The sequence below is a fragment of the Grammomys surdaster genome, unplaced genomic scaffold (genome assembly GCF_004785775.1).
Source record: "Grammomys surdaster isolate TR1022 unplaced genomic scaffold, NIH_TR_1.0 172, whole genome shotgun sequence".
Taxonomy (NCBI): Eukaryota; Metazoa; Chordata; class Mammalia; order Rodentia; family Muridae; genus Grammomys; species Grammomys surdaster.
This window is the reverse complement of record NW_021604620.1, coordinates 8,460,350-8,487,614: the sequence shown is the minus strand read 5'-3', so window position 1 is coordinate 8,487,614 and position 27,265 is coordinate 8,460,350. Positions and strand designations below refer to the sequence as shown.

General features: G+C 43.1%; 1 protein-coding gene across 1 annotated transcript in view; it reads left to right on the top strand.

Moving 5' to 3' along the window:
* Dync1li1 (dynein cytoplasmic 1 light intermediate chain 1) overlaps nt 1-26,831 on the top strand; it is a 33,823-nt gene extending 6,992 nt beyond the window's left edge. Inside the window, exons 3-13 of the mRNA XM_028767414.1 lie at nt 8,622-8,738; nt 9,357-9,587; nt 12,713-12,882; nt 16,301-16,394; nt 17,656-17,791; nt 18,156-18,267; nt 20,824-20,883; nt 22,094-22,138; nt 22,865-22,985; nt 24,084-24,236; nt 25,918-26,831. Of these exons, the coding sequence (XP_028623247.1) occupies nt 8,622-8,738; nt 9,357-9,587; nt 12,713-12,882; nt 16,301-16,394; nt 17,656-17,791; nt 18,156-18,267; nt 20,824-20,883; nt 22,094-22,138; nt 22,865-22,985; nt 24,084-24,236; nt 25,918-26,030 (1,352 nt within the window). The 3' untranslated portion in view covers nt 26,031-26,831. The remainder of the gene's footprint in view (nt 1-8,621; nt 8,739-9,356; nt 9,588-12,712; nt 12,883-16,300; nt 16,395-17,655; nt 17,792-18,155; nt 18,268-20,823; nt 20,884-22,093; nt 22,139-22,864; nt 22,986-24,083; nt 24,237-25,917) is intronic.
* Nucleotides 26,832-27,265: the final 434 nt, after the last annotated feature.

The window sequence follows — 27,265 nt, the reverse complement described above, 5'->3', positions numbered from 1 at the left end:
TTTTTTTTAGTTTGAAAATTGACAACTTTTTTATTATTCTCAAAAGGCATTATATCACAAGAGATTTTGTGTTACATATTTGTGATCTGAGCATTCTGTAGGCTGGGGGGTTTAGTTTGAGACCAGCCTGTGGTATAAGAGTTCTGTGTGTGACTGGGCTACATAGCAAGATGTTTTCTCACAATAGCCAGAGCAGTGAATAAGTGCTTCAGCTGAGAGGAGTAACGTCAGAAAGAGATTATGGCACTCTAGGCCGTTTCTACAAGACATTTTCTAACCTGACTAGAAGAGGTATTTGTTTCAGCTACTAGTCATTAAATAAAGTCCTCATGTTGGTGTATGCTAACTTATTTGCATGTCTTTATGACAGCCAGAGGTCTAGCAGAATACTGTGCACAAACATGTGAAGTCAAAGCTGATTGCTAATAAAGCTGAAACTTAGGGAAATTCTACATGAGCAGCCTACACATGGGAAACCCTGCCACCTTTATGTGGGATCCAGAGTTCAAACTCAGATGGTCGGGCTTGTTTGGCAAGCATTTTACATCCTGAGTCTTGCCAGCCTAGCTTTATCTTTTCTAATTGGATAATAGTATATTTGGCTGTATCATAATTATAGTTGGTGACAGGTCATTATTGTTACATCTTATTTTCTGCGTATCCAGTATTATCTTTGGGATCAATTCCTCTGAGTAGAACTGCTAAGTAGCACATACCCTGGCTGCTGATAGAGTTCAGTGAGACTGCCTTCCAGAACAGAGGAGCGCTGACAGCCGTTGGGATCAGCACTCACTGCCATTGGTGTTTATTGAATCAAACTGATTTTTCATTCCCTTTTAATCAGTCTGTGCGACTTGGAATTATAACTGAGACTAAGTTCTAGAGTTCTCATGTAATGGGGATTGCTAAGTGGTGGGGGCTATCCTGTGTTGTGTCAGTTCCTTGTGCTGAGATTTTCCCAGGTGATAAGTCGTTTTTGCTGTTTTGCAGACAGGGTCTTTACAGTTTCGTGTGGAGTCAAGATTGGCTGTGTCTTTTTGCTCTGCAGATACTCCTGGATGTTTCTGAGCATTTAGTCTGAACAGGCATGTGTGAAGGTTTGCTCATGGCACTGAGTTCTATTCCCATTCTAGCCTACCAAGGAGGGAGATGCCCACTGAGAGACTGAGAGAGACGGGAGCAGATCAAACGCCCCCATCTCTCTGGATTCTCCACATAACCAGTAGAAGACGAAATGGAAGATCTGAGGCTCTTGAGGCCGGGTGTGGTGTTGCACACCAGCACTTGGGATGCAGAGACAGGTGGATCTCTGTGAATTCAAGGTCAGCCTGGTTACATAGGGAGATCCAGGACAGTCAGGACTCCACAGAGAGACCCTGTTTCAAAAACAAAATAAAAAGCCTCTCATGGCTTTTGTCACTAGAACATGCTAGTTTATGTTATACAGTGTCAAGATGACAGGTTGGGGATTCTTTCTTGACAGTTTGTCATAATGTACATCATGATTGATCAGGGATATGGATATGCCGGCCAAAGGTGTGTGGCTCCAAACCTATGCAAGCAGGAGTAGTATCTCAGCAAAAGACAAGATGGGGACGGGGGTGGGGGCATGGGGGGAAGAATGCACAGTACTGTTAAATTTGACCCATTGTAATGAGTGATGGGGGAGCTGACCCAGGCACAAGGTGGTGGTGTGGCTTTGTGGTCATGAGCACTGGCAGAGTTTAAGTTGTGCTGACTTTCGGACAGTACTACTCCCTTTGTACCCTGTGAGCTGAAGTGCATTAACTATGTGAAGCCTCAGAACAGTGCTTTGGTGTTCATGGTAGCAGTTATAGCGCCTGCTGTCTGTGACTTCTCACTTTCACCTGCTTCATGATGCTCTTCTAAAGTACTGCTGCTGGTCTTACAGAGGAATTTGATTTCTAACATGTCCCAGATCCAGTGAATGGTAATAGTAACAGAATTTCAGTCCACCACTGTGGAGATGGGATCTGGTCTCCATGTAGAAGTTACCTGATGTGTCCAGGTTCATACAGCTGATGATGGTATGTCACAGTTAGAGATCCCATCTGAAGCTTCACATTCGTTATCTGTAAATTGACATTACAAAGTATATTGGCAGGGCAGTGGTGGTACACTCCTTTACTAATCCCAGCAATCAGGAGGTAAAGGCAGGCGGATCTCTGTGAGTTCGAGGCCAGCCTGGTCTACAGGGTGAATTCCAGGACAACCAGGGCTAGTTACACAGAGAAACCCAGTCTTGAAAAATAAAAACAACAAAACAAAAAAGCCATCAAAGTATCTTAATGTGGGCCAGTGAGACAGCTCAGTAAGTAAAGTCTCATGTTGCCAAAGTTGATGACCTGAGTTAGGTCCTTGGCATCTACATGGTAGATGGAGAGAACTAAACCCTTCAAGTTGTTCTCTGACACCACATATGCACCATTGCAAAGGCCTCCCTCGCCCCATACCAAAAAAAAAAAAAAAGAAGAAAAGAAAAAAATATATTTTTTACTTTTTATATACTATATATAGATTTTATGTGTTATATTGTTTATATTGTGTGTGTAGGTTTTTTTTATATAAGATTTATTTATTTATTTTATGCATAGGAGTTCACCACCATTGCTCTCCTCAGACACACCAGAAGAGGGGACCAGACCCCATTACAGATGGTTGTGAGCCACCATGTAGTTGCTGGGAATTGAACTCAGGACCTCTGGAAGAGCAGTTGGTGTTCTTAACCTCTGAGCCATCTCTCCAGCCCCAGGTTTTTTTGTTACTACATCACCTTGTTGAATTAGAGATCTTCTTTCAGAGACCACCAGCATACACTTGTCCTTACACACGTCTGGTAATTTTGTAGATTTTTATGATCACTTTGGTTTTTAAGTGTGAGTTAAGGGATGAGACTAGATAGCAATGGTTGCTTTAGAGAAAACGAACGTTCTGTTAAGTGCTCGGTCTTGTGAGTGGCTTATCTGAGCAGAGAACTGAGAGATGACTGTGAATACAGGCGTTACTATAGTCTGCAACAGTGATCACACGCCTCTGCTCACTCACTGCTCAGACCTGGGCTCTTCCCATGCCCATGGGCTCTTGAAATCTCCAAACTTGGCTGGGGCAAAGCAGTTTCCAACTGACATTCAGGGACTGGCCCATAGTGAATTTGAATGACCAAGTCTTTTGTTAAAGAGCTGCAGAGGAGGGGCAGTGAGATGGCTCAGTGTGTAAAAGTGCTTGCTACCAAGTCAGATGGCCTGAGATGGGCTTCAGGACCTGCGTAGTGGGAGCAAAGGAACAACCACTGCCAGTAATCCTCTGACCTCACGCATGCTTTATGGCACATTTGTGCATATGAAAACACACACACACAAAATAAATAAATATATATATATATTTTTTAATGTTAGAGGCCATAAAAGACCTTGTGAGAGACCATGTATGTGGCCTATGGCTAAAATTAAGTTTCTAGCCACTAACCATGAAACACTCTCTAGCATCTGTATGTGGACATGGAAATAACTATTATAATAGTATTTGTCCAGGCTCTCTCTCTTCTCCCCTGTGCCCCATGTTTGGAGAGAGTCTCCATATGTAGTCTAGGCTAACCTCAGACTAATGCTCTGCCTGCTCTGTCTTCAGAGGAATTATAGGGGAGCACATCCAACGTTAGGTTTTTTTGTTTTGTTTTGTTTTTTCGAGACAGGGTTTCTCTGTATAGCCCGGGCTGTCCTGGAACTCACTCTGTAGACCAGGCTGGCCTTGAACTCAGAAATCTGCCTGCCTCTGCCTCCCAAGTGAGGTTTTTTTGTTTTGTTTTGTTTTGAGACGGTTTCTCTGTGTAGTTCTGGCTATCCTGGTCCTGGAACTCACTCTGTAGACCAGGCTGGCCTCAAACTCAGAAATCTTCCTGTCTCTGTCTCCCAAGTGCTGGGACTAAAGTCGTGCGCCACCACCACCCGGCATCGTTAGTTTGTTTTAAGAGCACTTTAAAATATGTCTCCGAGGACTAAGGACTAGCTCAGCGTTGATTGCTTGTCTGTGAGGTCATGTGATCAATTCCCAATGCTAGAAAAAAAAAAGTGAAAGTATATTCTCTTGATTTTTGTTTTTCAAGACATAGTTAATCTGGGTGGCCCTGGCTGTCCTGGAACTCACTCTGTGCACCGGGCTGGTCTCAAATTCAGAGATCCACCTGCCTCTGCCCCCCTTAATGTTGGGATTAAAGGTGTGCTCCACCACTACCCAGCTTCCCACACTTGAATTTAAGAGTCTGGCTTCTGGCATTTGCCACATAGTCTTTCTGAAATATCTCAGCTACTGGTAGCTCTCCATTGTCATAAGGACAGTTTAACTTTCTTAGCCTGGGATGCTGGCCTCAAGTTTGTCGCCTTGGTCTACTTCCTTCATAGCTCTAGCTAACCTCAAACTTGGGATCCTGCCTCATTTTGCAGTTGTTGGGATTGTAGGCTGTGCCACCATGCCAAGTGTTTGTTTGTCCTTGTTAGAAGGACACTTCTTTTGCCTGGGTTTCTGCACTTTCTTTCTCTTCCTGAAATGATTAACTCCTGGTGGTTAATGAATCCTGCCCGGCAAAGGCCTGAAGTGTTGCCTCTGTTGCAAAGCTGTCTGACTTGTATTACTAGACTCCTTTCTCCTCAGTTAGGACAATGACTGTGGCAGGTGGGTTTTGTATTTCTAGTGTATGGTTTGTATGCAGGTGCGGCTCTCTCTTAAGCATTTCCATAGTTCTTCTTCTTCTTCTTCTTTTTTTTTTTTTTGATTTTTCAAGACAGGGTTTCTCTGTGTAGCCCTGGCTGTCCTGGAACTCACTCTGTAGACCAGGCTGGCCTTGAACTCAGAAATCCGCCTGCCTCTGCCTCCCAAGTGCTGGGATTAGAGGCGTGCGTGCGCCACCGCTGCCCGATAGCATCCATAGTTCTTCTAACAGAGTGATTAAAATGATTTTTTAGTATGAGAATCTGCTCCAACCTCCTGGGGTGATGGGTAGAAATTCTCTTCCTTATAGTTCTCAAGCAGTTACAAAGATAGAAGTTAAATGACACAATGCTATATAGAGCTAAGAGAATTCACACTGCAAGGACAATACAGCAAACAGTTTTGACATATTCAATTGTGCAATGGTTAGCTTTATTTCCAGCTTAAGTGTGATGGGTTATCATGGGAATTACTGTTATTATCATAGATATTACTGTTTTTAACCTAATCTGTTGATTTGATGGCTAGTTTAATAGTATACATAAAAATAGTGCAGAATGCTCATTTAATTGCCACATTCTTTTTCTTAATTAGGTGAAATTATACATGCTTGCTGTGCACAATATACTGTGTAGGACATATGCACCTTGGGCAATGGCTTGTCGTGTCGTATGTTGCCAGTCTTGTAACAAGAAGCCTCAGCATGCTCTGGGCAGTGTCCCCCCACCCCCATGCTGCTGCATGTGCTAGGCAGCCCCTCACAGTCCCCACACTACATGGTGCTTCCTGCATGCAGGAGAGCTCTTGTACCGCCTTTCCTTTCTGCCTGAGACTGTGACCTTTGTGCCTTTGCCTCACCAGCTCCCAGATCCGGGGAACCAGCACTTCACACTCTATCTGAGCTCAGCTTCTGGCTCTATCTAGATGGGGGTGTTTGTGGTATTCGTCTTTTGTGCCTGGCTTATCTCACTTAACATTGTGTCCTCTGAGTTCAGCCCTGTTTTCACAAATGCCAGAATTTCTTCTATGACTTTGTAGTAATCTGCTGTGTATCTATTTTTTTTTTTTTTTTTGAGACAGGGTCTCATGTAGCCTAAGCTCGTTTCAAACTCATAAAGTTGATGCTGGCTTCCAACTCATAATCTTCCTGCTTTCCAAGTGCTGAACGCTGTGATTATGGATATGTACTACCATGCCTGTTTTTTAAAAAAGATTTATTTATTTTATATATATATATAGTATATGAGTACACTGTTGCTGTCTTCATGCACACCAGAAGAGGACATCAGATCCCAGTACAGATGGTTGTGAACAATCATGTGGTTGCTGGGAATTAAACTCAGGACCTCTGGAAGAACAGTTGGTGCTCTTAACTGCTAAGCCATCTCTCCAGCCCTACCATATCTAGTTTTACTAAATTTTCTTTATCCATTAATCTGATTCTGACTCTTGAGTTGGGTTTCATATCTTGGCATTGTGGTTATATTTGCAACAGAGTGCAAATACCTTCTCAACATACAGATTCTGTTTAATATACATGTGAATGTATCCGTGTATGTACGTGTGTATGTATGAATGAATGTATATATAATGTCAAACTTCTGGTGCATATTTGTGCTTATTATTGCTCATAATGAAGTATTAGAAATGATTTGTGCTGGGCGGTGGTGGCGCACGCCTTTAATCCCAGCACTTGGGAGGCAGAGGCAGGCGGATTTCTGAGTTCGAGGCCAGCCTGGTCTACAGAGTGAGTTCCAGGACAGCCAGGGCTACACAGAGAAACCCTGTCTCGAAAAACAAAAAAACAAAACAAAACAGAAATGATTTGTGAAAATAACTAGTCTTCCACTATGAAATATGGTAGTGAATGTTGTGAGGTACCTTCTTTTTTGGGACTAGGAGGTTTGAGGTTTTTATAGTATATATAGTAGCCTGGCTTTGAATTAGCTATGTAGCTCAGGTTAGCCTCAAGCTCTCAATCCATTGCCTCATTCTAAGTGCTGAGATTACAGGTGTGCACCACCACTTCTGGTGTGTGATGGTTAGTTTTTTTCTCAGCTTGATACAAGCTAGAGTCATCTAATAAAGAGGGAACTTTAACTGAAAAAAAGTCTCTCGTGCACTTGGCATGTACCACTCCCACTGGCACTAGGCCTGCAGCTGGTGCACAGACATATGTGCAGGCAAAGTACTTTTACACACACACACACACACACACACACACACACACCAAAAATATGATGAAAAATATTGAGACAAGATCTCCTGTAGTCTAGGTTGGTTTCAGACTCAATTTGTAGCTGAAGCTGACTTTGAACTCCTGAACCTTCTGCTTCTACTTACTAAGTACAGGATTACAGACATGCTTCTCCATACCAAGTTTATGTTGTGCCAGATGGGAACCCATGGTTTTGTGTAGTACGTTAGGCAAGACTGCCAACTAAGGTACATCCCACTTCTTAAACTTTTCTTATATGCCAGGTTTAAATCACACACTTCCTTGCCATTAAACATTTTTAAGACTATTTCTTACTTTTGTGTGTTCCATATTCCTTCTCTTTTCTCTTGCCCAACTTACTGTCCTATGTCTCACAGTCAGTAATGGTTCTGCTAAAGACCCCAGTTCCCTGTCCCAATAAGTCCAGTAAGCCATGTACTCTTCACAGTGTGGGCATGACTCAGATCAGGCCAATGGGAGTTGTTCCCAGGTCAGGAGTGGTCGTATTCTTGGAAGTTCCAGCAGAGGACAGATTTTAAGTTAGAGACCAACCTGGGCTACACAGTGAGACCTTTTCTCAAAAAGAAGGAATGGAGCTGGGCGGTGGTGACGCACGCCTTTAATCCCAGCACTTGGGAGGCAGAGGGAGGCGGATTTCTGAGTTCGAGGCCAGCCTGGTCTACAGAGTGAGTTCCAGGACAGCCAGGGCTACACAGAGAAACCCTGTCTCGAAAAAAACAACAACAACAACAAAAAAAAACAAAAAAACCCCAAAAAACAAAAAGAAGGAATGGAGAGTATTGGGAAAATGGCTCAGTGCTTTAGAGAACATCTGCTCTTGCAGAGAATCTGTGTTTGGTTTCCTGCTCCCATGTTGGGCGGCTCACAACACTGTGTAATTCCTGAGAATCTATGTTTGGTTTCTAGTACCCATGTTGGGTGGCTCACAACACTGTGTAATTCCATGTCCAGAAGTCAGTCCTCAGACACCTGCACTCATGAGCACCCCCCCCACACACACACTCATACACATAATTTTTAAAGTAAATATTTTTTAAAACCCCAAAAAGAGGATGGTCGCTCTGTTATCAACCTTGCCCACTGAGATTGTGGTATACTTTGTAAGCTTGCCTGCACTCTGCTCTTTAAACAAACAAAAGTATCTCTGTATAGATGAAATTCTTTAAGAGAGAGCCCTTGGCACTTTACAACTAATCTCGGCTGCGGTAAATGTGGCGCTTCCTGAAGCCATGGCATTCTACTTTCTCACTCTGTCCCATGGAAGACAGCATTTATAGCAGGAGGGACAAGCTTTAACAAGATAGCAGCAGCACTGAGAGAAGGGAGTCTGCTATGGATTCTGAGTCCTCAGTGGTACAGCTGCCCAGCAGTCTTTTTTTTTTTTTTTTTTGGTTTTTCGAGACAGGGTTTCTCTGTGTAGCCCTGGCTGTCCTGGAACTCACAGGGTAGTCCAGGCTGGCCTCGAACTCAGAAATCCGCCTGCCTCTGCCTCCCAAGTGCTGGGATTAAAGGCGTGCGCCACCACGGCCCGGCCTGCCCAGCAGTCTTCTGTTGGATTACTGCTATGGCTGGCACAGTGAGCTGGCCTTCATAGGGTGCCACAAAATGTCCCTGGTCCACATTAAAATTAAAACTGATTTTTTAAATATGTATGTAGGTGAAGACGGAGCTGGGAAAACAAGCCTCATAAGAAGAATTCAGGGGATAGAGGAGTACAAGAAGGGAAGAGGACTGGAGTATCTGTACTTGAATGTGCACGATGAAGACAGGGACGGTGAGTGTGGCCTCCTGAAGTCAACTTGGAGGGACTCTGCTGTTCCCCACCACAGTTGGGTTTTGTCCAGTGTGTCATTGCTTAGCAGGAGTTCTGGGATGTCACTTGGGTCAGTGAATAGTTATGTATAGACATGCTTCTGTTGGTGTGAAGTCTGGTTTCAGATAGCATGGTTTTAAGCACGTTAGTGTATTTACATATGGGACGTTAGCCTTCTTGCCAGCCTTAAGAAACAATCTCAGTTTCGAAGTTCACTTTCTTTAGTGTAGTGATTGTTTTGCCCACCTTCTCTCCTCCTTTTCCTCATTTTCTTATCTGTAGTTGTAATTTTTCCCATGGTTGTACTCACTTGCTCAGCCCTGTTTTTTGCTATAGGACACTGACCTTTCTGAGTGTGTAAATTTTTGAGTAGGTACAACTCTGTCTGTTGATGGTAAAATATGAACATATTTTCTGTCTTGGCCTTGATTAAGGAGTAGGAAAAAGGGAGGAGGCTCTCAAGAGTAGAGCTTCATCACTGCCAACAGATAATTCTTGTGCATAATTAAATGACTTAATAGTGCTGTTAAAAGAAACTGTGGATTCTTTTTTTGTTTAGTTTTTTGTTTTCTTTTGTAGATCAAACAAGATGTAATGTATGGATCTTAGATGGAGATCTATACCACAAAGGGCTACTCAAGTTCTCTCTGGATGCCCTTTCTCTGAGGGACACTCTGGTCATGTTGGTCGTTGATATGTCAAAGCCTTGGACTGCTTTGGATTCCTTACAGAAATGGGCAAGTGTGGTGAGAGAACACGTTGACAAGCTGAAAATCCCCCCTGAAGAGATGAAGGAAATGGAGCAGAAGTGTAAGTGGCCAGAAAATGCTAATGCAGACTCCCATTGAGATAGCTTAGGAAACTGTAAAAACCAGGCATGCTAATGTGGGCTTCTATTGAGATATCTTAGCTGGCTATAAAAGCCACTCTAATTGTTTTCTCTACAAACAAGACTCAGTGAAGGAAATACAATATGACTACCATTTTGAAATTTGATTTGAATGATATATAGAGTTTTAATATACATAATGGTAAATTCTTTGGTAGAAGTATGTTTTACTCTTTTCAAATGACTATGTGTCTTTATTTTGAAAGGTTGTTTTTACTGGTAAAAATGTGAGCCCTCCTTCAGTTTAAAATGTGAGCCCTCCTTCCAGCATTTTTGTGACTGGTAACTTATCAACTTTGTTAATATGAAATACGCATGAAAAGCTGTTGAGATGTTTTATTATTTACAGAGTTCATTAGAGTGGAGGTGACTTTGCCTATGCAGTCATTTTCCCTCCTCCCTTCAGTCCATGCTGTGCTAGAACCATTGCTTTATGCTCTGGCTCACAATCTTGTGTGTGTTGTATATGAATTGTTATGTTATATGTATGTTTGTTTGTTTGATTTTTGGAACAATGTCTCCCTTTGTACCTTAGGCTGGACTCAGTTCTCCCTTTCCCTCCATGAGGAGATTGCAGGCTTGCCATCACACTTGACTTTCTTAAAAGACTTAATCTATAGTTTCCTGTCATTGATGATCACTGTCTGTGGAGTTGTTTCTCTTCCCAACACCTCCAGTCCATGGTTGTATTAGAATCATGTATGTTTCTAGTTTACACTCTTGTGTGTATTATGTATGAATTTGTGTGGGCGTGCCCATATAGTATAGATAGATAGATCCCATTTATTTATTGATTGATTGATACACTTATTTATTTAATTTATTTATTTTGGTTTTTCAAGACAGAGTTTCTCTGTATAGCCTTGGCTGTCCGGGAATTTGCTCTGTAGATCAGGTTTGCCTCGAACTCATAGAGATTTACCTGTCTCTGTCTCCTGAGTGCTGGGATTAAAGGCATATGCCACTGCCACCGCCTGGTGACCCCTTTATTTTTAATTTTGTGTATATGTTGTAAGAAATGTTCACATGTGAGTGCAGGAGCTTACTGAGTCTAAAGAGGACTTTGGGTCCCTGGAGCTAAATTTACATTGTAGAGAGAATCTCTTATAAGTATCTCATGTCAATAGAAAAACCTATGGCCACTGAGCTGGGTCAGGAAATACGAGGTGGTACATTGGCAGGAAGGTAAAGGAGTCTGGGAAATAGTGAGAGGCAAGAGAGATTTGCCCCTGAAGGAGGAGGAGTTAGAAGTAAACCAGCAGGTAGCTGAACTCAAGATAGAATAAAGGGGACATTCGCCCAGGAAGATACGACGAGACAGACACAAGGTACCTGAGCACAGATAACCAGGCACATGGCAGAATGTAGATTAAAATGAACAGGTTATTTTAAGTTATGATCTAGTCAGAGAAGAACCTAGGTATATGGCCAAGGTATTTATAAATACATTTGAGTCTTAGTCTTATTTCTGGGAGCATGGGGCTGGGAGAAAGAAAGACCAAACTTGTACATTATACCAGTGTGAGCTGCCCATGTGCTGAGAACCAAATTTTATCAAGAGCTGAGCCATTTTTCCAGCCTATCCACCGTGTGTTTTGAGACCGGGTCTCTCACTGAACCCACGGCTCACGTATTCAGCTGTAGCTGGCTGGTGAGCTGCAGACATCTGGTTGTCTCTGCATTAGCAGTGCTTGGATTACAGTACTTATTACTAGGCCTAGCTTTTTTTTTTTTTTTTTTTTGATTTATTTGTTTTCTGTATGAGTACACTGTCACTGTCTTCAGACACACCAGAAGAGGGGATCAGACCCCATTACAGATGGTTGTGAGCCACCATGTGGTTGCTGGGAATTGAACTCAGAACCTCTGGAAGAACAACCAGTGCTCTTAACTGCTGAGCCATCTCACCAGCCCCCGCTGGGCCTAGCTTTTATGTGAGTGGTGGAGATATGAACTCGGGTTCTTGTGCTTGCTACAGAGCATGCTAGCTTACCTACAGTCCCAATACTCAGGAGGCTGAGTGAAGTGAATTCCAGGCCAGCCTGAACTACAGAGGGAGAACCTCTCACAAGAGAAAAAAGTCCCCAGCCGAGTGGCTCTTGCCTCTAATCTCAGCTCTCTGCAGGCTGAAGCAGGAGGATTTACAGACTGTCTGAATTACTCCTGTCTCAGTTTATGCTAGGAATACAGGTGTAGTCGTCCATGCTCAGTTAGCACCATGTTTTATTCCTTTTATTCTATGTGTATGGGTGTTTTGCATGCATGTCTGTCTGTATACTATGTATATTTAGTGCCCATGGAGACCAGAAGAGAGCATCAGGCTCCCTGGAACTGGAGTTACAGATGATTGTTAGACACCATGTGGGTGCTGGGAGTTGAACCCAGGTCCTCTGGAAAAGCAGCCATCTGTTTAGCTGCAGGACTATGCTTCAGTTGTGGATTCTTTTTCTTCTATGTTTAGTTTTATGTAGTTCCTTCCTGTAAGGAAGAAGGGCCAAAGCTTCAATTGTGTGTGTATGTGTTTGTGTGTGTGTGCAGTGCACACATGTGGAGAGTCTGTCTGTACACACTTGACACAATCATATTTTTTACTTGTGTATGTGGATTCAGGGACAACTAAATGTGGAGGTCAGGACCATTTGCAGGAGTTAGTTCTCTCCTTCCGTTTCGTGGGTCTCAGGTATCGAACTCAGTTGTCAGGCTTGATATCAGGCTAGACCTTTCCACTGAGCCATCTCCCTGGCCTCCAAAGTCCTATATAACTAACTAACTAACTAACTAACTAACTAACTAACTAACTAACTAACTAACTGACTAACCCTATTCAGACCCCACTGTGTAGAGCCATCAGTGTGGAAACAGCTATAGCATCTGTGTGCCCTGTCTTTGTATACTTTTCTTTTGTATACATAGTGTTTCTAAAGTCATTTTTTTTGTTTCTTTTCCTATGTAAGATAGTATCTCAGCCCAGAAAAAATAAATTGTAGCGGGGATAAAGAAGGCTCACATAGTGCCATTTCTAAATCACGGTTCCTTTGACTGGCAGTGATTAGAGACTTCCAAGAGTATGTGGAGCCAGGCGAAGACTTCCCAGCTTCCCCTCAGAGAAGAACCACGGCTGCACAGGAGGACAAAGATGACAGCGTTGTCCTGCCCCTGGGTGCGGACACACTTACACACAACCTGGGCCTACCAGTGCTCGTAGTCTGTACAAAGGTTAGTTTGCTTCCTGACTTTGTCTTGGTTTTTGGGGTGCTAGTTTTCTTAGATGACTTGTTTTCTTTTGAGACAGGGTCTCGTGTTCACGGGCTATCATCTGATTCACTTTCTTCATGCTCTGGTCTCTGGACAATGGGACTACAAGCATGTACTACCACACTGATAAAGTGTTGGGAGTCTGAAACAGTTTCAAATACATTGTTCATGGTTGAACTTCATCATCAGAATTTCAGTTAGACCTTACTGTTAGTTCCTTAGAAATCGTTACAGGTGAAATGATAGCTTATTTATTATTATTATTTAGTTTGTTTTTTTTTTGTTTTTTGTTTTTAATGTGTATGGTGTTTTGCTTTCCTGTATGTCTGTGCACCATGTGCATACAGTACTCTCAGAGGCCAGAGGGGAATCAGGTCTCCCAGTACTGGAGTTGTAGATGATTGTGAGCTGCCATGTGGGTGCTGAGAACTGAACCTGGATCAGCAACCTGCTCAGGAAGAGCAGCCAGTGCTCTTACCTGCTGCACCATCTCTCTAGCCCATAAAGGCTTAGAATTTTTATAAGTAAAATACATTTTTGTTCTTTGTTTTTGTTCATTTCTTTTGTTTTGAGACAAGGTCTCGCTGTCTAACCTTGGCTGACCAGGAACTCCGCTTCCTCTGTCTCCAGTGCTGGGATTAAACACATGTGTCACCACCATGTGTGCAACTTAAAATGAGATGCTTTTCAGCATTACCTTTTTTTTTTTTTTGATTTTTGAGACAGGGTTTCTCTGTGTAGTCCTGGCTGTCCTGGAACTCACTCTGTAGACCAGGCTAGCCTCGAACTCAGAAATCCGCCTGCCTCTGCCTCCCAAGTGCTGGGATTAAAGGTGTGCGCCACCACTACCTGACCTAATTTCTTAATGTTATAAGAGTTAAGTATTTTCAGATGAATGCAACCCTTCCCCACTCCTGCACCCCAGGATGGGAATGAACCTAGAGCCTTGTATATGCTAGGCGAGCACGTTAGTAACACTATGTCCGTAGTCTACAGCTAACTTTTAAACTCCTTGTATCACCTGTTACGTAAGATTGATATGCCATTATTAAGAACTTGTTACTTGTGTATTTATTAAAAGGTGCTGACAGAATCACTGTTTTCAAAATTCTCTTGGCTTTCTGGACATGGTAGTGCACACCTGAGTCCCAGTTTTCAGGAATCAGAAGCTCATGAGCTCCAGACCAGCCTGTGTTACATAGCTAGACCTTATCTCATACTTATAAAGTAAACAAAAATTTCTCTTAACTTAGTTCTTTTACTGAATATACTTTATAATGAAGAGACACTTCTTTTAAGGCATAACTTACCTGCCAAAACCCATTTTCTTTCCCCTTGGTGCTAAGTAATGTACTTTGAGTCCACTGTGGAATAGTTGAGAAGGTTTCCGGACAGTAACTGCTCTATTCATTCCCCTGAAACATGGGGCCTTGGATGTTCTGCCTCGAGCCACACTCCTAGAACTAATATAACCCTAAAGGCCTAAAATTATTTCTGATCTTTATACTGTGGAAAAGGTGCGTGTAGCGAGATGAAGGTCCAAAGTATTTTCATCTTTGGGATAAAAATGATAAAAAGGAAAAAAAAACCTAAAGACCTGGGTTAAGTTTTAATTTTATAACTTATCATTAGCTAAGGAGTGGGATAGAAGTTTAATTTTATAACTTATCATTAGCTAAGGAGTGGGATAGAAGTTTTTAAACAAGTAGCAGCTTGGTACCTGCTTTTCTAGTAGTGATTTGGTGGGATGCAATGTGAGGTCTTTTCTGTAGAATTTCACATATCTGGGATCTGTGTGCACTTCAGCAACTGCTTATCAGCAAGTTTGTCAAGGTTTTAAAACCACAACTTGGTTTAAAAAAACAATTCTGTATTTTAAAGGAAAAGCACTATGTTTAAGGCGACCTGAGTCTTTAGCAAATGAATCATAGATTAATAAAATTTGATGGTATATGCCTTTAAACCCAGCATGTAGAAAATAGAGGCAGGCTATAAGTTCAAAGCCAGCCTGGTCTGCACAATGAGTTCTAAAACAACCAGGGCTACTCAGAGAAGCCCTGTCCATGGGGTGGGGAGGAAAGTTAACTGAAATTACTATCTGGACCTAACATGTAAAAAGAGTCTTCCTGAATCCCTGTGTTCAGTCTTAAAAGGTGGTGGTGGTGGTGGTGGTGGTGGTGACATTTTATTTTGCATGTGTGTGAGCTTTTCTATAGTAACTGTGGAAGTCAGAGGACAATGTGTGGGCAGTGGGTCTCTTCTCTACTCTGTAGGACCTGGGATAGAATTCAGGATATCAGGCTTCCTGGCAGGTGCCAGCCACTTCATCACTGTCGTTCTTTAAGTTGTCACACTGCAGTTCCCTTTGAGGACACACATTCTTGGGGCTCTAATATTTTTTGTTTTATTTCCATTCCCTACATGTTCCATATACTTTTTTTTTTAGCACTTATACACTAAAGTGCTGGTGGTGTCGTAAGATTTTATGAAATACAGTGCTCTACCAAAGCCTGGCTCAATTAACCCTTTTTATGGAGTGAGAGGATGCTGGGAATTAAACCCAGGGACTCACACATACTCTACCACTGAGCTACATCCTCAGTCTCTTATTTAGGTGAAAAGTTCTAGTAAACTCCATACTTCACCAGACAGTACCAGTCAGTCAGAAGTACAGTGAAGTGTCTTTAATCATTTGAGATTTTGCTCAGTGGTTTATAAAATGGGCAAACAGGTGTTCATGATTATATAGGAAGACTGTTCTATAATGTGTATATAACAAATCTATATATGACATTTGACTTCAGACTAATGTTGCATAGAATAATTAGCAGTATAAGTGCTTATCTTTTTATATTCTACATCTTCAATTTGGAAGGGTTGCAGTGAAAATTATTTGGATATCATCATATTTGAATACTGCATTGTCCTTAGTGTCTCTGCAGCAAGGCAGAACTCTCCTGCACAAGTGTCGGGCCTTTGACAGCCAGCCTCAGGTTGTTATGGTGAGGCCAGGTGGAAGGGAGAATTCCACCATGTTTTGTAGAGCTGACGTGGGTTAGGTGATTTCAGCCATTGTAAGAGAATGGTGCCTGAATGCCACATGTGACCACTGGACATAACTCTGCCGGTTGGTCTTGATTCCTTCATGTTCTGAAAGTGTCTAGAGCATTTGGCCAGACTGATGTGACCCAGAGGTCAGCATGGTCAAGGATGTCTTGATATTGCAGGTCCTGCTTGTCTGTTAGCATAGTGTACTGGTGACTTGTGATGTTCTCCTGTCAACAGTTGAAACGTTTGGTTGTTTACAGCATACTATTGGACTGCAGTGTCTAAATTCAAGCTGCTGTAATGCCATCCAATGATTGCTTTATCTCCACAGTGTGATGCCATTAGTGTGTTGGAGAAAGAACATGACTACAGAGATGAACACTTTGATTTTATCCAGTCTCACATCCGAAAGTTCTGTTTACAGTGTATCCTTTAACAGAGTGCCCTATCAAGCAAAACAGTTATGATGGACTTAAAGAAAGTCTATGAACGGGGCTGGTGAGATGGCTCAGTGGTTAAGAGCACTGACTGCTCCTCCAGGGGTCATGAGTTCAAATCCCAGCAACCACATGGTGGCCCACAACCATCTGTAATGAGATCTGATGCCCTCTTGTGGGTGTCTGAAGACAGCTACAGAGTACTTACATATAGTAAATAAATAAATTTAAAAAAAAAAAAAAGAAGAAAGTCTGTGATCATGGTTCCACCTCTCCCTTTTTGCCAGGTCACTCACGTGTGGTGGCTGAAGTGCCGTTACTAGCATCTTAGGTTTGTTCTGTTCTCTCCCTGCTCTGTTGGAAACATGGGAGATAGAGATCGGGTTAAATAGGAGAAAACAGATTTATTCAAGGCCAGTTCTGAAGAGATTTTCTCTCTCAAATTTTCGTCTTGGGAGAAGGGCTCAGAGGTGCAAAGGGCTTTTATGGGATACACAAGGCGTCCAGTGAGAGAGTGAGCAAGGACCCCAGACTGAGTGGAGGCTGGCTGCTTTTCTCTGGAGTTTTGGTATATGTGTTTCTTTAAGAGAAGGACTGTGTGGCTTAGTCTAGCCTAGAACCTCCTGCTTCAGCCTGCAAGTATTGGGATTCTAGGCTGCACCTGTACACTGAGCTCTGGGAAGGATTTTTTTCAGAGTGGCTCTGGCTGTTCTGGAACTTGCTCTGTAGACCAGGCTGGTCTCAAACTCAGAGATCCATCCGTCTCTGCCTTCTACATCCTGAGATTAAAGGCATGTGTTACCACTGCCTGGCTGAGACTCTGTTTTTTTTTTTTTGGGGGGGGGGAGTTGTTTTGAGACAGGGTTTCTCTGTACAGCCCTGGCTGTCCTGGAACTCACTCTGTAGACCAGGCTGGCCTTGAACTCAGAAATCCGCCTGCCTCTGCCTCCCAAGTTTTGGAATTAAAAGGGATGCGCCACCACTGCCTGGCTAAGATTCTTTTTTTGAGACAGGGTCACATGTACCACAGACTAGCCTTAAACTTTCACCTACCTGAAGATGACTTTGAACTTGTGATCCTCCTGCTTCTCCTGCCTGGGTGCTGGGCAGTTCAGAACTTCTTGCTAACAGTATCATCACATTAGATACCCAGGACATTTCCTCCTAAGCACTGTGCATATGTATATGCATGTTACTCTGAAGATGCAGTTTATGAATTTCATACTGTTTTCCTTAATGAGCTGCTTAGATGGTGCAGCGCTGATTTACACTTCAGTGAAAGAAAACAAGAACATAGACTTAGTTTATAAATACATCGTCCAGAAGCTGTATGGGTTTCCGTACAAGATCCCTGCGGTGGTGGTGGAAAAGGACGCAGTATTCATGTATGTGTGCTCAAAGCGCAGTTCATCCTGCACTGTTGCTCAGTCTCTGCGTTCGCCGTGAGACGGGACCGGAGGCCTGGGTCCTGGGGATAGCTTGTTTCTTAGCTGTTACAGTATATGATGACCAAGTATAGAATGTGGACTTGGTTTTACGTTCTTTCTGGGAGGGGCTTGTAGACTGCTTTCCTAGCATGCATGAAGTCCTGTGTTGGACCCCTGGGGCTGTCACTCAGTGGTTGAACACCCCACGGCATGCACAGAGCCCTAATGCTGTGCTCCCTCAACTCCCCAAAAATGATCTGTGGGTTAAATGAAAAAAGTGATGGTGTAAGTGACTGATAGTTTTATGTGCATTTCTCTCCAGTCCAGCAGGGTGGGATAATGATAAGAAAATAGGAATATTACATGAAAATTTTCAAACTTTGAAAGTAGAAGATAATTTTGAAGACATCATAACCAAACCTCCTGTCCGAAAGGTAAGTCTTTTTTTTGTTTGTTTTTTTTTTTTGTTTTTTTTTGTTTTTCGAGACAGGGTTTCTCTGTGTAGCCTTGGCTATCCTGGAACTCACTCTGTAGACCAGGCTGACTTCAAACTCAGAAATCCACCTGCCTCTGCCTCCCAAGTGCTGGGATTAAAGGTGTGCGCTACCACCGCCCGGCTAAAGGTAAGTCTTAAAATGGCCTTGATATCTAGACTTAAGCTGGGAGGAGGGGAATCTGTGATGTGAGGACACAGGGAGAAGACTTCTCCTTTGCCATCAGAATTGTTGCTAAGTAACTCACACATGCACCTGTCCCAGCAAATGTCAGGCGACTACTCAGTTGCCTAGTGTTGGGCCTTGCACATTTATCTTTGCAGACACTAGCACTGAATCCATTTTGGAAACCACAGCTTGGTATGAGTGAGCATGGAGACCTTGAGCAGTTAGGGTGGATGGAAGCTGTGGACTTCAGAGACTGCAGCTCTTCCCAGAGCCAAGAAAGCATTGCTACAAGAATTTTCTCCTTTCTACCATTGAGCGTTATTGTGGATCTTGACCATAGTCACTGTCACCTGTATTGACTCATAGCTATTTAAAACATTCTCATGTTGCTTTAGTCTTGACTAAGGTTTTATGACTGTTAGAAGGCTCTTCTGTGTGCATCATGACTTTATATTTAGCTGTATATACATAATGTTCAGTAGATACATACAGATATAGATATTTCTGAAAGTGACATGAGTATTTACATGTAATCCTCCTCAGAGACTTAGCTCAGCATTTTTGGAAACAATAATCCTCCAGCCTGGTCTACAGAGTGAGTTCCAGAACTGCCAGGGCTATACAGAGAAACCCTGTCTCAAAAAACAAACAAACAAACAAAAGACTAATCCTGATGTAGTGTATATCATGAACCTTGTTGAATTGAAGTGTTCACACTGCAGTTATCTATCCTCTTCTCCTCCTCTTACTCTTTTTCCTCCTCTTCCTCCTCCCCCTCCTTTTTTATAGATTTATTTATTTATTATGTATACAATGCTCTGTTTGCATGTATGCCTGAATACCAGAAGAGGGCACCAGCTCTCTTTATAGGTGGTTGTGAGCCACCATGTGGTTACTGGGAATTGAACTCAGGACCTCTGAAAGAGCAGACGGTGCTCTTAACCTCTGAGCCATGTGTCCAGCCCGTGGCATCTGTCTTCTGTGTGTTAGTGGTTGTTAGTGCTGGGAAAAGCAAGCTCGGTGACAAGTGGATCAGTGCGCAGGTTAGGTTTAGATAGCTGTTAAAAGAAAGACACCACTTCAAAAAGAGGGAACCGTACAAAACCGTTTCCCTTCTTACTTATGTGCGCGTGTGTGCTGGTGTTGGTGTTAGTGTTAGTGTCAGTGTGTACACAGGAGCCCAGTTGTCAGGAGAGGGCATTGGATCTCTTGGAGCTGGAGTTACAGTCAGTTGTGAGCTACACCATGTTGGTGTTGGAAACCAAACTCAGGTCCTTTGCAAGACTAGTGCACATTCGTAACTGCTAAGCCACCTCTCCAGCACCCCATTCTTAGCCAGCAAGCTTCATGGTGCTCTTTTCTTTCATTCATTGCACGGTTTGGGTACAAAGTGCCAAGTAGGAAAGAAGGGGCTATACGTACATTAGTAAGCTGATCCAGAGCTGGGCCTGCTGGTACACACCCATAACCCTAGCTCTTTGGAAGCAGTTGGGAGGATTGTCGCGTTTGAGGCCAGACTGATCTACATACTGAGTTCCAAGCCAGCCTGGACAGCAGAGAGATCCTATCTTAACCCAACTCCATGAGCTCTAATGCATAGGCCATCCATCAGGTGGTGAGAGTTCTCAGCTGTGGAAATAAGCAGGCTGTGGAGGTGAACTAAGACGACTGGGCCCGCGGGCAGCTTTTATAGGAGTGGCCACTCTGATAGGAGGGAAAGGTTCAGAGTCTGGCTGCAGCTCAGTGATTAAAGCGTAGTGTGTGAGGTTCCGGATCTCATCCCTCATTCCATACACAAAAGGAAGAGACAGCTGTGAAAGTGAAGGATCCGAAAGTGTACATGCTCCAGTGAAGGGAAATCTGTAGAAGACAGACGCTGACAAAGCTGAGAGTCGGGCAGGCACGGGAGGTGAGAGGCTGAGTTAAGACCCTGGGGGCTTTATCTGGGCTGCAGTGAGATGGGCGCTGGTTGTGGAATTTGAACAGAGAAGTGACGTAATGTGACTTAACCTTTGAAAGGCTCAACACCCCTGTAGGGGAAGTAAACAGATCACCCACTGAGATGTTCCTGACTCAGTTACAACACCCCGTTACTAGATACCAAATTGAGTAGACATGGCTGACAGTCCCGTGGCTCTAGAGTTGAACTGCTCAATAGAGTGATCATGAGTAGCTTTCAGTGTAAAGCTAACAAGATGACACAGCCATCCTCGGACGGCACTTATGTCTGTAGTGGGAAAGTTCAAGTTCTAAGCCATACCGTCAGGTATTGGAGTTGTTAGCAAAATGTGTTCAGTATACTCATGGCATTCATCTTACTCCTTTCAGTTTGTGCATGAGAAGGAGATCATGGCAGAAGATGACCAAGTGTTTCTTATGAAGCTGCAGGTATGAAGCTACATTAGAGGTAGTCTTAGTGGAATTCAGTATGCAAAGATGCTTTCATTTGCCTTCAAGCCATATGTATATTTATATAACTATTGTATACTTAACTTTTATTATATTATGTATCTATTTTATGTGTTTGAGGTGGGGGTGAAGTATGTATGTATGTATGCCACAGCTCCTGTATTGTCAGAAGACAACTTTTGAGGGTTGGTCCTCCTGGGGATTGAACTCAGGTCATCAGGAGATATGACAAATGTCTCTCTCTACCCTTTAACCATCATGCCACATGGCTTTTCACTTTTAAAAAATTAAATCAATTATATTTTAGATTTAGTTTATGTATATGAATGTTTTGCCTGCATATATGTATGTGAACCATGTGTGTGCCTGGTGCCCAAAGAGGTCAGAAGCGAGCTGTAAGGTCTCCTAGAACTGGTGTTTGGATGGTTGTGAGCTCTGTGTGAGTGCTGGGAAGTGAACACAGATCCTCTGGAAGAGCAAGCAGTGATCCTAACTGCAAAGCCTTCTCTCCAGTCCCTAATTTATTCATTTTTTTGACACAAAGTCTCACTGTATAGCCCTAACTGGCCTGGAATTCATTATGTAGACCAGACTGGCCTTGAACACCTGCCTCTTTCTCCTGAGTGCCAGAGTTAAAAGTGTGCATCAACATGCTTGGTCCATGGTTACTTTTTAAGCTAATGTTTACATATATGTAAAAGTTAAGCTGTGGTTGGGTGGTGGTGGTGCATACCTTTAATCTGAATACTTGGGAGGCAGAGGCAGGTGTGTCTCTTCAGTTCAAGGCCAGCCTGGTCTACAGAATGAGTTTTAGGACAGTCAGGGCTATACAGAAAATAGAATTAATTCAATTTTAAAATTAAATTAAATATTCATTTAAAAAATTTTTTAGATTTATTTTATGTGTATGAATGTTTTGCCTGCATATATGTATGTGAACCATCTGTGTGCCTGGTGCCCAAGGGGGTCAGAAGAGGGCTATAGGATCTCCTAAAACTGGAGTTTGTATGGTTGTGAGGTACCTACCAGATGGGTGCTGGGAATCGAACCCAGGTTGTCTGGAAGAGCAACCAGTGCTCCTAACTGCTGTCTTGAAGAAAAAAAAAAAGAGTTAAGCTGTATACATTTTCCTTAAAAAGACAATAATGTGGACTATGAGTGTCTAAACTATAATTCTTTTTTCCCCCAGTCTCTTTTAGCAAAGCAACCTCCAACTGCAGCTGGAAGGCCTGTGGTCAGTATTATATAGACTTTGACAAAACTATTAATGTTCAATACATGCTGTTGCAGTTTTCTAACACGCACACACACACATAGACACACACTCACAGGTACACACACACAGATACACACACACAGACACACACACTCACAGATACACACACACACACACACAGACATACACACACAGACACACAGACACACACACGCTTCAGTATAAACTTCATTCAGTTGGTCTTCTGGAATTGTGAGATGTTTTAGAGAATCTGTTCTCCTTTTTAGAACATTGAAATCATGTAAAGATTTCCTCAGTCTTTATTTCATGCCAGTCACTGTACAGGCTGAGTGTGTGTGTATGTGAACTTTCACAAACCCTCAGGACAGTCTTGCAGAGGAGTGCTGTTACAGAGTAGCTCTACCCTGTAGCTGAGAAATGGGGGCTTGGGAGGACATGACTTCCTGGGATTGTACAGCTGGACCAGCTCTGGCTCCCAAGCTGTACAGTGTGTGCCCAGAGCTCCACCTCGTTATCTGATGCACCACTGCTTTCCCACCAGTGCAGTGACTGGTGTCTAAATGGGATGGGCCTGTATGTTCTCTAGTGTGAGGGCAGGAAGAGCAGCGCTCATCGGTGAGTTGTGGTGTAAAGCCCATTAGAGGAGGTGGGGTGGGAGTGGAGTATTTGAGTGTTATGAGGATTTTAATCATTAGTATTTTTGCTTTTCTCATTTTTACCTAGGATGCATCACCAAGAGTCCCTGGAGGCTCCCCTCGAACACCAAACAGATCTGTGTCATCCAATGTTGCCAGTGTGTCCCCCATCCCTGCTGGATCCAAAAAAATTGATCCAAACATGAAAGGTAGAGCTCTCCCTTGGGGAAAGCGGTACAGTGTATTTTATAATGAACACACTTGTCTGCAATCCACTTAAATGTTTTCCTTTCCTGCTCTGTACTTTGTCAGCTTTGTCTTATAGACAGGAGCTCACAGTCAGGCTGTAAACACGGGCATCTTCTCAGTACATCATAGCTCACGGTGATGCTCTCGGCGGTCTCCTGTGAGAAGCCACTGGAGAAAGTCACTTTGATAGTCAGTCTAGGTTAGTAAATGGTTCAGCTGGTAAAGGGACTTGCCATCAAGCTGAGTTCAATCCCAAGAACATGGTACATGGTAGAAGGAGAGAACCAATCCTGTAGGTTGTCCTATAAAGCACAAACACACACACACACACAGAATAAATGTAAAAAAAAATATTATGAAGCTGTTTTAAAAGGGAGAGGTATATTAGCATCTAACATAAAATACTTTTGGTTCAGGGCTGACAAGATGGCTCAGTAATTAAGAACAATGGCTTCTCTTCCACAGAAACCTAGTTCAGTTCCCAATGCCTATGTGGCAGCTCACAACTGTCTGTAACTCCAGTTCGAGAGGGTCTGCCGCCCTCGAAAGCAGAGCACAAGTGTGCATAAACATAAATAAATCTCAGAAAAGCAAGAGAGCACTGGCTGCTGAGCCATCTGTAACTCCACTTCCAGGGGATCTGAGGCCTCTTCTGACCTCTGCAGGCTCCTACACACACGTGTGTACACACACACACACACACACACACCAACAGAAATAAAATAAAAAATACTTTGGCTCTTTAGGCTGGCGAGATGTTTTATCGAGTAAAGTGCGTGTTGCCAGAGCCCAGCACTGAGTGCAGTCTCCCACACACACAGTGGGAGGAGAGACCCAACGCCATAGTGTCTGCTGGCCTCCACGTGTGCAGTGTGATGCCACCTCACTCCCACCCGTGTGCTCACATACGTCATTCACATACACAACACTAATGAACAAGAATAGAAAGCCATCCTTGTGAGTGCTTTGTGTAGGAGTTGATGAAAGTGTGTGTAGCTTGTAATAACTTATGGGAGAATGGAATTTTTGTTCTCAAAGGCTTTTTGTTTGTTTTGTAGCTGGAGCGACCAGTGAAGGGGTCCTGGCGAATTTCTTCAACAGTCTGTTGAGTAAGAAGACTGGCTCTCCTGGAGGCCCTGGAGTCGGCAGTAGTCCTGGAGGAGGGGCTGCAGGTGCAAGCACCAGTTTGCCACCATCTGCCAAAAAGTCAGGTAGAGCTGCCAGCAGGGCATATTGTCCGCAAGTCACCTCACTGAGTGTGGTGGAGTCACATGTGCCTTTAGGAACTGTCAGAACATCTGATTTCAGGTCATGCTCAGACTTTCCATGCCTTCTAGTCTCTGGACCACTAACCTGCCTTCTCTCTGGGGCTGCCAGGCTGGGCATTCATATGTAACTCCAGTCTTAACAGTGTGTCTTGTTTTCTGTGTTTCTGAGGTTCCTTCTTGTACTAACCTGTGTCAGAACTGCTTTTTTTCATGGCTCAATAATACACCATTATGTAGATAAGCCACATTTGATTTGGCTTTTTTTTGTGTGATTTTTTTTTTTCCTCTGTGTTGCTCTGGCTGTCCTGGACCTAGCTCTGTATTCCAGGCTGGCTTTGAACTCACGGGCATGTACCACCACTGCCTACCTTATATCTTTTTTTTTTTTTAATTAGTTGGGGGCAATATTTGAGGTTAGAGTTCCTGGGTCATACTCTATATTAAATTTGTGTGGGGAGATCAGAAGACAATGTTTTTTTTTTTTTTTTTGGTTTTTCGAGACAGGGTTTCTCTGTATAGTCCTGGCTGTCCTGGAACTCACCCTGTAGACCAGGCTAGCCTCGAACTCAGAAATCCGCCTGCTTCTGCCTCCCCAGAAGACAATGTTTTGATTTCAGTTTTCTTCTACTATGTGGGTCCCAGGGATCAAACTCAGGTCATCAGACTTGGTGGCAAGTGCCTGTAGCTGCTGAGTTGTTACACCAGCCCTTATATTTAAAGATTAGAGAATGGCTGGAGTTTTAGGGAGTTGGGCCATGTTGTTCCTCATCAGGTTAGGAGGGCTCTGGGTCTCCTGTCCTTTCTGTCCTCTGCTCATTTGGAGGTAACTCTCATGTCTCCCTCCAGATCCACAGATCTGCTGTTTGCTGTTGGTTGCTCACTGCCCTATGCCCTAAAATGGAAACAAACCCACATATGAGGCTAAGTAATAGGTACCCTGCACATCCTCAGTTCAGAACAAGGACCTGGTGTTTCTGTTTGTCTTTTTTAAAGATTTATTTATTTTATGAGTACACTGTAGCTATCTTCAGACACACCAGGAGAGGGCATCAGATCCCATTACATATCATTGTGAGTCAACATGTGGTTGCTGGGAATTGAACTCAGGATCTCTGGCAGAGCAGTCAGTGCTCTTAATCACTGAGCCATCTCGCCAGCCCCCAAGGACCTGTATTTTTAAGGATGTTTATATAATTTAGTAGGCTACATAAAGTTTTTTGTTGTTGTTGTTGTTTTTTTTGTTTGGTTGGTTGTTTTGTTTCGTTTTTGAGATAGGGCCTCGAACTAAGGATATAGCCAAGGTTAGCTGTGATCTTAGTGGCAGTCTTCCTCTTTCAGCCTCCTGGGTGCTGGGATTATGGGTATGGGCCACCCTGCATGGCTGTTGTTTTCACTCCACCCCGCAAGACAGTGTCCTGATATGTAGCCTACTCGACCTTGAGCTCAGCAGTCCTCTGCCTGATCCACCATGGGCAGCCTCAGTAGGAGGATACTGTCAGTCAGAGCGTTGGCCAGTGCTCCAGGGAGGACGCTTAGTAGAAAGTACACAGTCAATGAGAGCATTGGCTAGTGCTTTGGGGAGGACTGTCTAACTCTTGTTCTTTCTTCTTGAAATGCACTCTAGGCCAGAAACCTGTGCTCGCAGATGTTCACGCGGAGCTAGACAGAATCACACGAAAACCCACTTCCGTTTCTCCTACCACACCTCCATCTCCTACGGAAGGAGAGGCCTCCTGAAGATAGCAAACAAAGCCATTGGTCCATTCTGGGTAATGACAGCTTGCCTCTGCCCTTTCCTTCCAAGTTGGAATTATGATGGGACTGGAAGCTTTTACAGACTAAGTTTATGTCCTTTTTTTTTCTTTGTGACTGCCCATTTCTAAAAGAGGAGCTACACAGAAGAAAGACAGTTTCACATTATGTAGAATAACTATTTGCATTGCCATTCTGCAAAAGGAAGAAATTTTGATTTTTGGAGAAAAAAAAAAAAACTCAAGCTTTTTAAGACTGCAGTAGAAGTAGGTAATGCTGTTCCCTGGGCTGTGTAAGCCATGCAGGAGCGTTTAGGGAAGGAAGGGCAGAAAAATATGTAATTTTGGCAGTTGATTGACTCAGAAGTCTAAACTTGTTTTAGGTAAGACTATTCCAATCATTTTTAAAGATACCATGTTTTTCTGAAGAAGACGGGTCAGTTGTCAGGTTTTGCACACCGACCAACAGCTGCGTGGTGACACCTGAGGTTTGCTGAGAAACCCTCACAGTTGTGCACTCCGTGATCCCGTACGCCACCATCAGATGGACCAGAACCATTGGCCAGGATGCTCCTTTAATCAAGAAGAAAGAAAGCACCCCGCCCACCCGAGGGTGAGAGATGCAGAGGTTATGAACATGGAGAGATCCGGCTTTGCAGTTGTCTATACATATATATATGTATATGTATATATATATATGGCTCTGCCTTAATATACTCCTTTTTTGTTCATGACTTTCAACTGTAATCAGTTAATAAAGTATTTATTCTCTGCATTCAGGGTCAAATAACGTGTTGCCTTTTCTTATATTCTAGTTTGACTTGTCACAAAGGAGTGGAATTTGTTAGTAATTTGAAATGTTTGACTTAATAGGACTACTAAGCTTCTTTCTCAGGCAAATGAGCAGGTGAAATTCACTGACAAGTTTTCTTAATTTGGGAGTTCTTGATCAGTCCCTTCTTTCACAGGTACAGAGAATTACAGTTGGCTTTTCCTTTGTTTGTTGTTTTTTTGAGACAGGATACCATATATCTCATGCCCACCTTTAATTCACTGTGTAGTCTAATTTTTCCCCACGACCCCTTCAGGTTTCTTTTGTTTTTGTTTTTGAGATAGTCTCATGTAGCCAAGGCTGGCTTTAGACTTCTGATGCTTCTGCCTCTACTCCCAGTACTGGGATTCTGGATGTGGACCGTTGGACCTGGTACTAAAGATTGAACT